This window comes from Nannobrachium achirus, assembly GCF_963921795.1.
Source record: "Nannobrachium achirus genome assembly, chromosome: 15".
NCBI lineage: Eukaryota > Metazoa > Chordata > Actinopteri > Myctophiformes > Myctophidae > Nannobrachium > Nannobrachium achirus.
Window position 1 is genome coordinate 61,769,270 of NC_137822.1, and position 16,314 is coordinate 61,785,583.

The following is a 16,314-nucleotide window of genomic DNA, read 5'->3' on the forward strand; positions in this document are numbered from 1 at the left end:
GTGGCAAACATTGTCCTTTTACTCCACTACAATTACTTGAAAGCTTTAGCTACTAGTTACTCTGCAGATTTAGCTCTACAAGCTCTATTTTTCAATAGTTAAAGCACAAAATGGAAGTGAATCCTTGTACCCAGGGCCCAGAATTTGATGCGACACCCCTGCACGCACGCACAGAGCATCAATATTAGAAGTGTACAGATGCATGTTCTCCCCGTGTCTCCTAGGGTAGATACCCCCACAAAAACATGCAGTAATCCTGGTCTCTATACTGCCTCCCCCTGGCCAGCCGGGTGCGCCTGATGGAGGGGAAAGGAACTTGTTGGAATAACGTGTTCCTTCCACGCGCTACGTCCAAAACCGGGGAAATCCCCGCTGTCAGGTGAAAAGAAGCAACTTGGACTCCTCATGCATAGAAGGAAGCATGAGGTCAGTCCGTTGTCTCCCCAGGCGTGGCAGAGGGAGAGCAGAGACCAGGATTACATAGGCAATTGGCACTGGGTGAAAAAAATGGGTTACAACAGGGTTCCCCAATTAGTTTTCCCCAAGGGCCGAATTATGTCTAGGGTACCAAGCCGAGGGCCACAACATTGCAGGGGGCGACGGTGGCGTTCCTGCTACTCCAGCGACAGTTCAGATATCGTCGTTGTCGGGTGAAAATCTTGCATGTCCAAAACCAAAACATTTATCATTTTTAAAATGATTTAAACTAGTGAAAACAGCAGATCTACAAGCACACAACGCCTCGCGATGCGAGGCGTTGTGTGCTTGTAGATCTGCTGTTTTCACTACTTTTGTGCGACGGCCTTGAATGATGAAGCAGAGCTTTACTTTGCGAAAGAACGTACACATTTTGAGATACGAGGTTTCCACCCGACAACGACGATATACTAGTGTTGTTGCTGCTCTTATACCACTAATATTACTGGGGTTGGTGGGGGCCAGACAGTAGCCCCCCATGGGCCGCAAATGGCCCCCGGGCCGCCTATTGGGGAACCTTGGGTTACAAAATTGTGGGATAAAAAAAAAAAAAAAAAAGAAGTGTACAGATGGAGAGAAGAAAACAGCGCCTGGAGGCATGGGAGACAGTCTGTTGACAAAACTGGCGTTCTGTTTAGGCCCGTCGCTGCACAATGATTACATAATCAAAGATCGCAGTTATGTGAGCAAATCACAATTATTTTGCATAATCGTTATAAATATAGTTTCCGTCTGCATGAACACAGCAGGGTGAAATCAGCAAGAAATTGTCATCATTATTTCCAGGCCTATTTTGGGCGTTTAACCCATTTAGAACAGGTACACATTATTGTGTATCATTATTTTATGCTTTAACTAAAATAGCAGATATTCAAGCTCACAGCGTGGCACCGAGTGCCACGCTGTGAGCTTGTAGATCTGCTATTGTTGAAGAATCGTGAAAATTAGAATTTTGACCCAATTCTATAAGTGTCTTTTGAATCCTTCTCAGATTTTTGGAAAAACCTATGTTTCTATGTCAGCAATCTGGCCAGCCATCGTCAAAGAAAAGGTCCTTTTCACTTAACTGGAGCTCAGTTAGTCTGTTCTTTAGAGACTACTATGTCAGTGGTTCTCAAACCTTTTCATGTTAACTCATACCCAGCCAAAAAAGACGTTTTCTATAATAAAAACGTCTTTTTAACTATGGACCTCCCTGCCAGACGTCTTCTGGACGTCTTTTTTTTTTTAAATAATAAAAAAAAATTGGACCTCCAACAGTGTACTAGCCATGATCGCGATCGCGAAATTGCATGTTTAACCCCCATACCAACCCCATCTTTCAAACATGGCAGCCATGTTTGTTTACATTTGAAGAAAACATAAGGGCTGCCTTCTCCTGAATGCCTGAACGGATTTCCAAGCGGATTTTTTTGTTTGAAAGCTGTGAAAAGCATGCACATGCATAGTGCATGATCTGTGCACCAGCGTGCACAATATTTTTTTAACCCTTTGTTGGCGAACCGGCAATATAAGAGGTCCCACTTTAAATATGGCACTGAAGAAGTTAAGGACCGCCAAAATGATTTTTATTTTGCCACGGACCCCCATCTCAAAATATTCAGTTCCAGGGACCACCCAGAAGCAAAATTTTAGTTACAAACATTCGCTTTGAAAATACATATATTCAAAGATTTGCACACATTTTCACGACTTTTTCAAAAATAGCACAAATTTTCACTGGTTAAAGCATTCAATAATTCTAGGCCTAAATGGGTTGAGGGAGAAACACTGTTGAAAAACATGTCCGTGAACAGATCAAACTTATGCACAATCTAAAGGCTGTGTCAACATGTCTCATGTCATCTGGAGTGGACCTGCAGTTGTCAAACATTTTTCATGTCAAGGACACCCGAAAATGATAAGATTTTGTTCCAGGCAGGGACCCCCAGAAGAGAAGAGAAATACATTTCAATATTAAAAATAGTATAATTATTGCGACCGTCAGGTCGCAGTTACTATCAAAACCTCCACCAGCTGTCTGTCTGTCCGTCACACGTCACATCACACTTTTGCCCCAACTCATATCTCTGCCACCGTTGCCCCTATCCATGCACACACACTCCTTGGATGGCAAATCTACAACCTCCGCCCCTGATTTCTCACATGGCCCTCTTCTAGTGCCACCATCAGGCCGATTTTTGGAAAACACATTTTTGGACACTGCTCCTAAATATTTTGCCCTAAAATCACGCAAAGCGGTACACAGTATCTCTACAGTCATAATCAACATGGATCTGTCCCATTTCCCATATTCCCTCCTGACTGGCTATGATTGCCTTCTAAAGTTTATGTATGCGACCTCACGGTCACTTATCTCCGGATTAGGGAGTATTACTGGTATTTAAAAAAAAAAAAAGAAAAAAAGGCCCTGAACCAGGCGTGTTGTTGCCTGGATTATTCATGATGCATTCCCGGAACAGAAAGATCCCATGATTGGCCGCTAGTTGCGCTGTTTTCCCCCCGCGAGGTACCAAAAAAGAATATTTCTTCATTGGACCCCAGTCATTTCCCCCTTTGATTTTCTAACCTTAATAAACATCGTCATAAATACTTTATGGTTCCTGTCGCTAGTAAAAAAACTGCCTTTCAATCACCATGATATAAGTTTTGTGCAATATGGTCCCATTTATGTTAAAATTGATGATAAAGTTTCGGGGGGCGTGGCCAACTGAACTGATACCAGCCGGCTGTGTTCTTCTTCTTTATTTCGGCAGGCTCAACACCACATTCTCCCATGCATCCCTGCGGTTCCACGTGACCATTGGCAGCCAATAGCATTCCTTATGATTTCTTGGGTACCATTAAAACAATGATGGCGACACCCATACAAGGGACAAACAAGCGTCATTTTCACAGCATAGAAAGCAATGGCTTCGCACCGTCCATGTTTTTTTTACAGTCTATGCCCCGGACCCACTTTGAAAACCACATTTTTTTTTTGCGCAATATAGTTGTGTCACCCAGTCCTCCAACAGGTCAGTTTTTGGAACAAGTTTAGTTTGTGGTGTCGTTGAAATGTTTGTATCATAATTCTTTCTGGGGGACTTATCCCTTTGCCCTTTTCTCTCCATTGTTCCAGCACTGCTGAATGGACGCACACTGTAGCTCTGCTGCATATGTGCCAGTCCAGTTAGTTACGGGCACACAACAGAAACGACAACAACCGGAAACCACACCCTCGTGCGGTCTAGATCAGTGCGTTCTCAACCTGTGGGTCTGGACCCCCAGGGGGGTCCCCAAATTATTTTGGGGGGTCCCCAGATGATTAACTTAATGTGCAACATTGTTTTCTCACGCAACAGTAAACAAACCAATGTTTAAGTGTATAGAGGGTATCTGCACTAAAACGTTGAAGACCCCCGCCTTACAGTATATAGGTCACAGACATGTGATGCTGAAACCTTGACCGGGCAGGAAACATTACGACAAAGTTATCAGATGACCAACTGCAAAGCCACACACACACACACGCACACACACACACAGACACACACACACAGACACACACACACACAAGCATGCACGCACGCACGCACGCACCGAGGTGGGAGTGAAAACACAGGAAACGGAGAGAGAAAGGACAGGAGAAGGAAGTGGAGCTCCAATAGAAAAGAACCAGAGCCGACCAGAAGGTCACGTAAACACTTTGTTCTTATTCCAGCCTCTGGGACGGGGGAAATGTCACAAAAAACACACACACAGGGGCGTCACAACAATTCTGGGCCCTGGGTACAGGGATTCACTACGGGGCCCCCATGAATGTTCTTCATAGGGGGAGGGCGTTTAACCCATTTAGAGACTGGGAACACATTATTACACGTTATTTTGTGCTTCAACTATTGAAAAATAGCAGATATACAAGCTCACAGCGCGGCACCGAGTGCCGCGCTGCGAGCTTGTAGATCTGCTATTTTTGGAAAAGTCATGGAAATGTGTGCAAATCTTTGAATATGCGCAAATTTTTAGTTACAAATGTCTGCTTAAGATATATATATATTCAAAGATTTGCACACATTTTCACGACTTTTCAAAAATAGCAGATCTACAAAACTCACAGCGTGGCACACGGTGCCAATAGCTAAATTATAACATAATTATAAGGCCCCTCCACCTTGGGCCCTAGTAACTCAGTCCCACTTTCCCCCCCTTGTGACGCCCCTGCACACAAACACACACTCGCATCGACGCACGTCCACGCACGCACACATATACACGCCCAACATTCCTTCGTGTCTCGCACACAGCTGCACACAACGGCCAGAAGCATGGCCAGATGAGAACAACAACAAGATATAGAAAAGAACACAGCGATACATCAAACAAGCACCTGCGCAGTGTTGTTTTTGTCAGCAAATTTTGATTTAGTTTTAGTCATGGTCTTTTGAATAATTTAGTCACCTGAAAAGTTTTAGTCTAATTTTATTCGACTAAATATCATAAGATTTTAGGCGACTAAAGCTACAGTTGATTTAGTCGACTGAAATGTATTTTAGGCAGGCCTTCATTAAATTGTAATGTATCCCTCGATTCCCTCCTTCCTGCTTTGTCCTCCTGCTGCTCTAGACTTAACCTCGCGTCACCAGGCTTTCTGGGAGAAAGCTTGGTCTTCGTTTACCTAACAGGTCGTTTGAACCGGTCGAGACCGGATGGCGTCCTACGTCATTTTGTAGTCAAAACGGACTACACTTTGGCAGGAAACACAAAACCGGAAACAGTTTTAACCCAAATGGTGTTTCCGCCAAAGTGTAGTCCGTTTTGACTACAAAATGACGTAGGACGCCATCCGTTCGCGACCGGACCAAAAGCCAGAAATTTTAAGCGATTCCAGGCTACTCTAGACCAGGGGTATTCAAAGTGGGTGACGGGGCACCCTGGGGTGCCGTGACGGCAGTCCAGGGGTGCCGCGAGATAATTTGATAATATTTTGAATATATTTGGACACTTGAAAAGATATTTAGTATCATTTTAAACTTGAAGTACAAAGTTATTTTCAGTCAGTTCTAACCAAAATGGCTATTATCTCAACGTTTTCCTCGCAACATAATTACTGTCGGCAGAAACCTCGTATCTCCAAGTTTCAAATGTGTACGTCTTTTGGTAAAGCAAGGCCCTGCTTCATCATACAAGACTGTCGCACAAAACTAGTGAAAACAGCCGATCTACAAGCACACAACGCCTCGCATCGTGCTTGTAGATCTTCTGTTTTCACTACTTTAGTACATTTTATAGATGATAAATACAAAACGAACGGTTTTGGACATACAAGGTTTCCACCCGAGAACGACGATATGCTATAAATACAAGGTGTTGGGAGTGGAAAATTATAATGTGTTGTAAAAAAGTTTGGGAACGTCTGCTCTCAACTCACCCAGGGCGTCCTGCAGGTATTTCTGTCCCACCAGTTTGAGGTACTCCTCGATGGCCTTGGTGGCCAGCGTGTTCTCCCTGAAGATCAGGTGCTCGTTCTCCCCGCAGCGGTCCACCTCGGACATCATCAGGTCCGTCAGGAAGTCCTGCGGAAAAGCAAGAGAAACACAAACGCAAAGACACGTTACAATTTAGGCACTTAGCAGACCCCCTTCTCTAGATTAGAAGCCCTTATAACCAGTAAGACTCCCTGATCGGGAGATAAGCGACCGTCAGGTCACATGTACCGCTTTGCATGATTTTAGGGCAAAATCTGTAGGAGCAGTGTCTAAAAGTGTGTTTGCAAAAATCGGCCTGACGGTGGCGCTAAATGGGACAGATCCATGTTGATGACATGACTCTGGACACACTGTGTACCGCTTTGCGTGATTTTAGGGCAAAACCTGTGGGAGCAGTGTCCAAAAATGGTGGCGCTAGAAGAGGGCCATGTGAGAAATTAGTTGTGGAGGTTGTGGTTTGGCAGCCACGGAGTGGGTGTGCAAAGTTTGGCATGGATAGGGGCAACGGTGGCGGAGATATGAGTAGGGGAAAAGTGTGACGTGACGGACAGACTGACTGACAGACAGCCGGTGGAGGTTTTGATAGTAACTGCGACCAGACAGTCGCAATAAAAACTAGTAAGACACCTCAGGGCGACTAATAGACACAATCTCAGCAAGATCTCCTTCCTAGTTTACCAATTCCGTTTTCTTACTACTCCTGCCTGCTACTCCTGTCCAATAATCACAACAAGTAAACAAAGGGTTGCATCAACTGTAAGCTGCTGTATACAGCAGGGGTTTTCAAAGTGGGTGACGGGGCACCCTGGGGTGCCTTGACGGCATTCCAGGGGTGCCATGAGATCATTTGATAATATTTGGAATTTATTTGGACACTTGAAAAAATATTTAGTATAATTTTAAACTTGAGGTACAAAGTTATTTTCAGTCAGTTCCAACCAAAATGGCCGTTATCTCAACGTTTTCCGGGCAGCAACCTCGTATCTCCAAGTTTCAAATGTGTACGTCTTTTGGTAAAGCAAAGCCCTGCTTCATCATACAAGACTGTCGCACAAAACTAGTGAAAACAGCCGATCTACAAGCACACAACGCCTCGCGATGCGAGGCGTTGTGTGCTTGTAGATTGGCTGTTTTCACTAGTTTAGTACATTTTATAGATGATAAATACAAAACGAACGGTTTTGGACGTACAAGGTTTCCACCCGACAACGACGATATGCTATAAATATAAGGTGCTGGGAGTGAAAATTATAATGTAGGGGTGCCTCGGATTAAAAGAATATTAACGGGGTGCCCTGAGACAAAAAGGTTTGGGAACCCTTGGTACACAGAACGTGTACAACAGGTAAAATACCTGTTGTATCCAAATTGTTACAGCCTATCTATGCTGATCTAACGGTGTTATTTGCCTCACTCCTTTCCAAGAAGTCTCTCCCGCAAAAAGATGGTCGTCTGTCTGCCAGCCTCTGCTGCGCATTGGACAGAGACTTGTGTTTTGATTGATTGATTGAAGGCTTTATTAGAAGTTTGCATAGGAAAATGTACAGATTCATGACGGTACAGTTCACTGGTACAAGGTCTACTAAAAGGAGATCCATGAAAAGACTAAGCTTATTTCAACAGGAAACCATTAAAGTATCTCATATAACATTGAATGACAGACAAATAGAACACAGTACTATGCAGTAGATATGTAAAGAAAAAAAGAAAACAGTAGGTCTATACAATCAGTAAGTACAGTATATACAATATATACAAGGAAGGGGCAGGTAACAGTAAGTCTAGACAATCAGTATGTACAGTATATACAAGGAAGGGGCAGTGTTGGCGTGCAAAGTGTCTGCCAACCAGACTGGTGGCAGGTCCGTGTCTGCCAACCACAGCACAATGTCCAATTTCTCAAGAAAGTCCCAATGATGGGTGATGAACACTTTTCCACCGCCAAAGACGAGCACGCTCGTCACTTTGTCCGAGGTTCACAGCATTTGTCAGCATTTGTCAAAGCCTCATTTCAGTGGTTTATGATTGGGGGGGGGGGGGGGGGGATTTTTATTTTATTATTATACTGTGGTGACCCACATAATACAGACTGTGAGAGACATTCACCAAAGAGCTACTGTGCCTTTGAGAGCGGAGCGTTTAGTTAGTCTCCCCGTTTCTGGTTCCGGGTTATATTCTTGTTTACGTTTGGCTGCTAGCAACATCAACACAACACAGTGTGTGAATGTGTGTACTTTATGTGGAGAGAAATAAGTAAACTACCTCGACAACCCACGTATCTGGTCTCGCTGTTTCCTACTCTACAATACATTCTTTTTTAAATGAGAGTAATCAATCTTGTTTTTTTATGTTTTGGGCTTTCATGCCTTTATTGATAGGACAGTAGACTGACAGGAAATGGGGAGAGAGATGGGGAGTGACACGCAGCAAAGTTCGTCGGGATCGGGAATTGAACCAGCGACATGCCGTCAGGCTACACTGAGCCTATGTGGTATGCGCCTGGACCGGTAGAGCTCACATTATTTTTGGCTGCACTCTATTTCACTGATGCTGGGATCATTCACAGACCACGGACAACCAAGGGTTGGGGAGGAATTTTGGTATTGCATCTGAAACGGCTTGGAATTAGAGACAGACAGAACATGACATTTCAATATTTGAGTGGTTGTTTAGGCTAAAACCTGTATAAAACGGTAATATAGACCAATATTTATATAAACTATATTTTTTAAAAGCATGGTGTGGCTTTGATTTTTATTTTTTTTTGTCAAAAACGGCCGTTTATGACGTCACAAACGGCAGCAAATGTTTTGAGAACCCGTGGGATGCTTTTAAACTCCACCTTCCCAAAACCAGAGAAAGACACAACGGTCTGAAATGGGACTTTGTGAGGATAGAAGGTGCTAGTGGGACCCCAAAAAAAGGTTTTAAAATAGGAAAAGTGAATTTTCATGGTGTATCACCTTTAAATCTGGCAGATAAAGAGTTAAAGAATGATGATTTCAGGTCAATATAAACAGGTTTTCAGTTAGAATTTTGACCCGATTTTGACCCGATTCTATGTGCCTTCTAAAAATCCATCTTTTTTTTTAAAAACACACGTTTCTACGTCAGTGGTTCTCAAACTCTTTCATGTCAAGGACCTCTAGAATTATATGTATTTGGCCACTGACCCCCGTCTCAAAATATTTCGTATCAGGGACCCCCCGGAAGCAAATATTTGAGTTACAAATGTTCACTTTAAAAATGAGAGTATTCAAAGATTTCCACACATTTTCGTGATTTTTCAAAAAATTGCAGATCTACAAGCTCGCAGCGCGGCACTCGGTGCCGCGCTGTGAGCTTGTATATCTGCTATTTTTCAATAGTTAGAGCATTCAATAATCCTAGGCCTAAATGGGTCAATATCATCCTCTTCTTTTTTTAAGTGGTTTAGGACCTTCCAAAATTCGGGATGTGCGTCAGACCCAAGAGCTTGGCATCGTTCAGGCTCCGATACTGACCTAGATAATCATCTATATAGTAAGTATGTGTTATTGGCAGTGAATCGGCGTGGGCCGGGAAGAGCTGGCCCGCGTCCCGGGTCTGTGAGTAATTTATAAACATGAGAACTGGGACACACATCATAGTTCTGTCCATATGGTGCAGGACAACCACACCTCCTCACTGCATTCATTAGCTTAAACCCATTTAGGCCTGAACACATTATGACGCAATATTTTATGCTTTAAATATAAAAAAAATAGCAGATATACAAGCTCACAGCGCGGCACCGAGTGCCGCGCTGCGAGCGTGTAGATCTGCTATTTTTGAAAAATCGTGAAAATTTGATTTTTCACCCGATTCTATAAGTGTCTTTTGAATCCTTCTAAGGTTTTTGGAAAAAAAAAACCTATGTTTCTATGTCAGCAATCTGGCCGGCCATCGTCAAAGAAAAGGTCCTTTTCACTTAACTGGAGCTCAGTTTGTCTGTTCTTGAGAGACTACTGTGTCAGTGGTTCTCAAACCTTTTCATGTGAAGGACCCCCAAAATGATATGTATTTGGCCACGGACCCCCATCTCAAAATATCTAGTTCCAGGGACCACCCAGAAGCAAAATTTGAGTTACAAACATTCGCTTTGAAAATACATTATATTCAAAGATTTGCACACATTTTCACGACTTTTTCAAAAATAGCAGATCTACAAGCTCGCAGCGCGGCACTCGGTGCCGCGCTGTGAGCTTGTATATCTGCTATTTTTCACTGGTTAAAGCAGTCAATAATTCTAGGCTTAAATGGGTTAATAACATGACGACTGCCACACACACACACACACACACACACACACACACACACACACACACACACACACACACACACACACACACACACACACACACACACACACACACACACACACACACACACACACACACACACACACACACACACACACGCCGACATTCTGAATACGAGAACGCAACACAAGCCACCACTGATACAAGATTGAGTAGACGTGCAAAGATACAGTATGCGTTAGAATGATTTCAAACATATTACGTATAGGGATGGGTATCGTCTGCGATACTTTTAATGGTATCGATCGCATGACGTTGATCGGGTATCGATACGTAAAAACGAGCGATACCTCGTTTCGATACTCTGGAACGCACCCCTGGCCGGTCGCATCTGTAACAGTTGGGCTACTGTGAGTTTAATGACTGCTTTAGTAGGCTACACTCCAGGGCAGTCCACAGTCAACGGACTTCACAGAGAGAGACGCACACTTTGGGGGGGGGGGGGGGGAATGCACAGAGAGAGACGCACACATCACCAATACGTTTTATTTCTTATTTTTTTCAAAACTTTTTTTTATCCTAATTTTTTTTTCTCAAAACATTTTTTTTTTCAAAAAAAAATTTTTCTCAAAAAATTTTTTTTCTCAAAAAACTATTTTTCTCAAAAAACTATTTTTCTCAAAAAAAAAAATTCTCAAAAATTTGTTTTTCTCAAAAAAAAATTTTTCTCAAATTTTTTTTCTCAAAATTTTTTTTTTCTCAAAAAACTTTTTTTCTCAATTTTTTTTGTCTCAAAACATTTTTTTTCTCAATTTTTTTTTCTCAATTTTTTTTTCCCCTTTTTTTTAACTTTTTTTTTCCTCTTTTTTTTTTTCCTTTTTTTCCTCTTTTTTTTTAAACTAGATGTGAGCGGGCCGAAGCCCCGCAAACCTCTAGTACTATACATTTTTCATCATAATTTTAGATGACGAAATCAACACTAGTGCTGGCAGACCCGGGGGAAAAAATGGCCGGCCGAGGCTATCAACACTCCGTGGTGAGTAACGGTGTGTCACTCCAGATGTTGTGTTGTTATACTGCAAACGCGTCTTTAACACATCCTGTGCCAAACTCGTTCCTGAACGAGTTAAGAAAAATAATGTACGTGTGCCAGAGTTATCTAACTCGTCCCTGAACGAGATAAGCTTTCCACTGGAATCCACTAGATGGCGCTCCTGTGCAACCTATGAGTGAGGGTCCATGTGCTTGTAACATAATGTACACACTAGACCACATGATCCAAATGAACTAAACAACAGTGGTGAGTCTTTTCTATAGGATCAGTAAGGAAAACACACACACTTGGCTGTGTTCTATAGGTCACTTCATGTAAACAGAAATCACACAACCCCAGCCCAGCTATTTTTTTTTTTTTTTTTTTTTTTTTACCCAGCCCTATAAATACTGCACTCCGCCCCCAGCCTGTTGTTGCGTGTAGGTTGGAATTGAGAGACAGAGAGAGACAGAGAGCATTGTATTGTAAGAGTAATTGATAGTGTTTGTGATTGATTGACTGGTGACGTTTGAGAGAGAGAGGAGAGAGAGAGAGAGAGCGAGCGTGCGAGCGTGTTTGGAGTGCAAGGTGAGAATTTGACTGTCTGGAAGTGTTTGTTTGTGTGTGTGTGTGTGTGTGTGTGTGTGTGTGTGTGTGTGTGTGTGTGTGTGTGTGTGTGTGTGTTTGTTAGCGTGTTAGCTGTTAGCGTGTTAGCTGGTAGGGAGGTGTAGGTGGTGGAGGAGAGGAGGAGAGGGAGAGATAAGTGTTTATTCATTGTTTGTTCGTCTGTTCATCTGTCTGTTTTTGTGTCTGTACGTTGTCTGTGTGATATCTGTTTTGAGGGCGAGGGGGAGGGAGAGAGAGGGGAGTTAGTATAGTTTAGTATCCGTGTTTTTTTTTTGGGGGGGGGAGGCATGAAGCGTAGCCGGGGTTCGCTGCCGAGCAAGGGACAGTCAAAGCCGACACTGCAAGTGTTGAAACGCCATGTTGACAAAATGACAGTCACAGATGAGGAGCTAGAACCTGAGCCCATTCCGTTTCTCAGTCAAGTTGGGCGCCGTAGTGGCAGGACGGCAAGCGTAAACCCCGACGTGGATACTGATGATGATGATGATGAAGGACCGCAACCCAGCGCCAAGCAGGCTCTGTGCGTGCACGACATTGGTAAGAATTGAAACGTGAAATGACATTGTGTTTTATTAGGCATAAATGCAAACACTCAAATAAGTCAAGGAAGCACAGAAAATGTCTTTGCTGCCTACACAATCAAATGTGTATTATAACATCAGTCACTTAGATCCTAAAGTAGGGTTTTGTGTTCATCATTCATCTTTTTTTTTTGCTGGTGCCAACACATGCACAAAACGTACAGTCTGTTGATGTTGCTGCTGCAGAAATGCACTACAGTCAAACAAACTTCCTAAAGGAAGCTCAACATCTATGCTGACTTGTTTCCATATGTGTCCTATATTCAATTCATAAAACAAGAAATAAAAACACTGCACAACTGGCACGTGCACACATAGACATCAAAGGGGGCTGTATCTATGTAAAAAAAGTGCCCTTTCCATGCCATACATGAAGGCAGCAATCAAGAGAATTGCCTTGTCCAAACTCTCCTGAACTTGAATGAATTATTTTATGTTGAAAGAAGTGCCCTCTCTGTAAAAATCCATGCCGTTACGGCACATCTCAAATATTGACTTGATTATGCTTAGTTCAGTGTGGTATCACACACCGTAAATAGCAGACCTCCAAGCTCACAACGCTGTATGTGCCCTCTCTCCAGACCATGCTTAGTTCAGTGTGGTATCACACAGTCACACACCGAAAAAATAGCAGACATCCAAGCTCACAACGCGCCGCACAGCGACACGTTGTGAGCATGGAGGTCAGCTATTTTGAGCTTGGAGGTCTATTTTCGGTGTGTGAGGTCTATTTGTGATATTTCCACCAAAAGGCCCTTGTTGAAATCTCTAACTAACATTCTCTGCACGTTCCTGCTGCAGATGCAGATTCAGATTCTGAGGAGGAGGAGGAGGAGGAGAGGAGAGGCGGGCCTCGCCGGGCAAGACTTGAGTCCAGTTCTTCAAGTTCAGGTCACTAGATAAAATCACATTTCTGTTGTTCAAATGTATGTATAATTTACATCAAAGTCATGGAACACACAGATGCATGCATGACTGGGTATGATGCTGGGGTTGAATATATATTATTTTCCTAATTTATTTTCCCTTTGTCACCAATGGAAAATGTTGTGATTACAGTGGATGATGATGATGCAGAGATCTTCCTGACTCAACACGGAGGACAATCCCAGTCCAGGCATGCAGGTACGTACATACAGTAAATACAAAAGAAATCTTGCATTCATGTAGTTTACATTCTGTATATACGTTCTTGCTAAATGGGAAATGATTTGTGATTACAGAGGACGCAGAGGGGAGTGGAATTGTCCCTCCCAGGTTGCAGACCCAGTAGTGAGATGATGGCTAGATGTCTAAATAGTAAGTTGATTTGATGTGCATGATTTTTACTATTTCACTGGGACACTGATGGGATGAGGGACACTGAGATGGAGGGAGAGCCATGATTTTATTTCACTGGGGTTTCAGACACACTGACGGAGGACCAGCCAGGACCACCACCTTCTGCTGCTGCTGGCCCATCCGTTCACCGCAAGTCTAAGAAGAAAAGTGGTGAGAAACGTTTCTGCTCATATGTCCATCCTTATTCTGGCTTTACTTGCAGCATGGCAAGGCCATAGAGGTCAAAATCATTTTGATATCTGTCAATGTAACTTCAGTTGAATCACTTACAGTTGAAGTCTACAGTGTACCATGTCTGTTCACAAACAATAGCCGATCTACAAGCTCACAACATGGCACAATGTGATGTGATGTGGTGTGAACTTGTAGATCGGATATTGTAGGTGAAGGATGATTAGGATATTTACAGGGCTGCCCTGAGCCAAAATGTTTGAGAAATACACACACCACATGAATGAAAACAATATATATATATATATATATATATTTTTTTTTATGGTAAATGTTTTTCTATGATTTACAGCTGGTGGCAGGCGCAGAAGAACGGATGCTCCAGAGTGGGTTGATGAACGCAGATGGAGCCCCAGGCAGTTTCCGGACTTCCGGGCCCTCGTGGGAGAGCAGCAGATCTCCTGTCAGACAACCCTGTAGACTATGCAATATGGAGATTGATGCAAGTGACAGACTTCATAAAATCCGCCCCATCCTGGACATGCTGCTCAGAAAGTTCAAGGAGAAGTATAAACCTCACCAAAACGTCAGAATCGATGAGGGCACACTCCTATGGCGCGGGCGGCTGAAGTTCAGAGTGTACAACCCAGCAAAACCCATAAAGTATGGCATAAAAAGCTACGTGCTGGCCGACTCCAAAAATGGTTACTGCTACACCATGAAGCCCTACTGCGGCATCAAGACTTCCCTGATGGACACAGTGAGCCGTCCATTCCTGATGGAGGGACAGGGCTATCGTGTCTTCCAGTACAATCTATACAACAGTGTTCAAATGTCGCAGCTCCTCCTCAGTCACAGCATCCACTCGTGTGGCACGCTTCGTCAGAACAGGGGAGAACCGCCATCCATCCGAGAAGTGCAGCTGTCTAACCTGAAAGTAGGGGAAACGGTGTCTCGCCACACTGATGATGTCATGGTCCTGGCCTGGAGGGACAAACGTATAGTCCGCATGATATCCACCTTCCACCAGGATGAGACGAAAACTGTTCAGGTGAGAACCGTTTCTGCTCATCACACACAATATGTCCATCCTTATTCTGGCTTTACTTGCAGCATGGCAAGGCCATAGAGGTCAAAATCATTTTGATATGTCAATGTAACTTCAGTTGAATCACTTACAGTTGAAGTCTACAGTGTACCACGTCTGTTCACAAACAATAGCCGATCTACAAGCTCACAACATGGCACAATGTGATGTGATGTGGTGTGAACTTGTAGATCGGATATTGTATGTGAATGTTCTCTACCAGAATAGGGATGCAGAATAAGAACAGTCCAGTCTAATGATATTCACAAGTGTTGCTCATGACATAGACTGTATCTTAGGGGGAAATGTTTACATAATATGTACATACAGTAATGACATACAGTTCTAAAAGAAAATAACAAAATTCAGGGGTGCCGTGGATGATTAGGATATTTACAGGGCTGCCCTGAGCCAAAATATTTGAGAAATACACACACCACATGAATGAAAACAATATATATATATTTTTTATGGTAAATGTTTTTCTATGATTTACAGTTGGTGCCAGCGCAGAAGAACGGATGCTTCCGAGTGGGTTGATGAACGCAGATGGAGCCCCAGGCAGTTCACTGGACTTCCGGGCCCTCGTGGGAAAGCAGCAGATCTCCCCAGACAACCCAGTAGACTTTGCAGAGCTGTTCCTCAACGAAGAGGTGCTTCAGCATATCGTAGAGCAGACCAATCTCTATGCTGACCGAGCTGCCTTTCTCAAGGGTCCGTGCTTGGAAGGAGGTGACAGTGGAGGAACTGAAGACATTCCTGGGCCTACAGTTTCTCACTGGCCTAGTGTGGAAACCAAGCCTCGAGAGCTACTGGGCCACAGATTACATGGTCCTCTATCACTCAGTTGTCAAAAAGGTTCAAGGTTGTACTTTATTGTTACGTCTTTTGTAATAAAAATAAATCAAATGACCAGTCTGTCTTTTTATCAAATGTGTTGATAGAACTAGCCTGTTTCAACTATCATACTGCAGTGTAGGTGAACACCCCATGGGCCCTTACGGGTCCATTTGGTTCCATGTTACGTTGTAGAGTGCATTCATTATGGCTTGTTTTCTAGGCTCTGATGTGTCATAGTAAATTGGGTTCCCTTCATATGTCTTGTCTTTTCATCAAACGTGTTGATACTGTAGATCTAGCCTGTTTCAACTATCTATACTGTATAGGTGGTAAATGGTAAACACTCACGTTATTTGTCTAAGTGGGGTACAATGAGTTTCAAGAATTCAAACTGTAAACGCAATCTAAA

At 43.2% G+C, this 16,314-nt stretch overlaps 1 protein-coding gene across 2 annotated transcripts in view; it reads right to left on the reverse strand.

Annotated features, from left to right (window-relative positions):
• Positions 1-16,314, reverse strand: part of LOC308300000 (disabled homolog 2-interacting protein-like) — a 176,764-nt gene that overhangs the window by 37,180 nt on the left and 123,270 nt on the right. For both annotated transcript variants that reach the window (XM_080743766.1, XM_080743765.1), the window contains exon 6: positions 5,888-6,032. In XM_080743766.1, the coding sequence (XP_080599892.1) occupies positions 5,888-6,032 (145 nt within the window). The remainder of the gene's footprint in view (positions 1-5,887; positions 6,033-16,314) is intronic.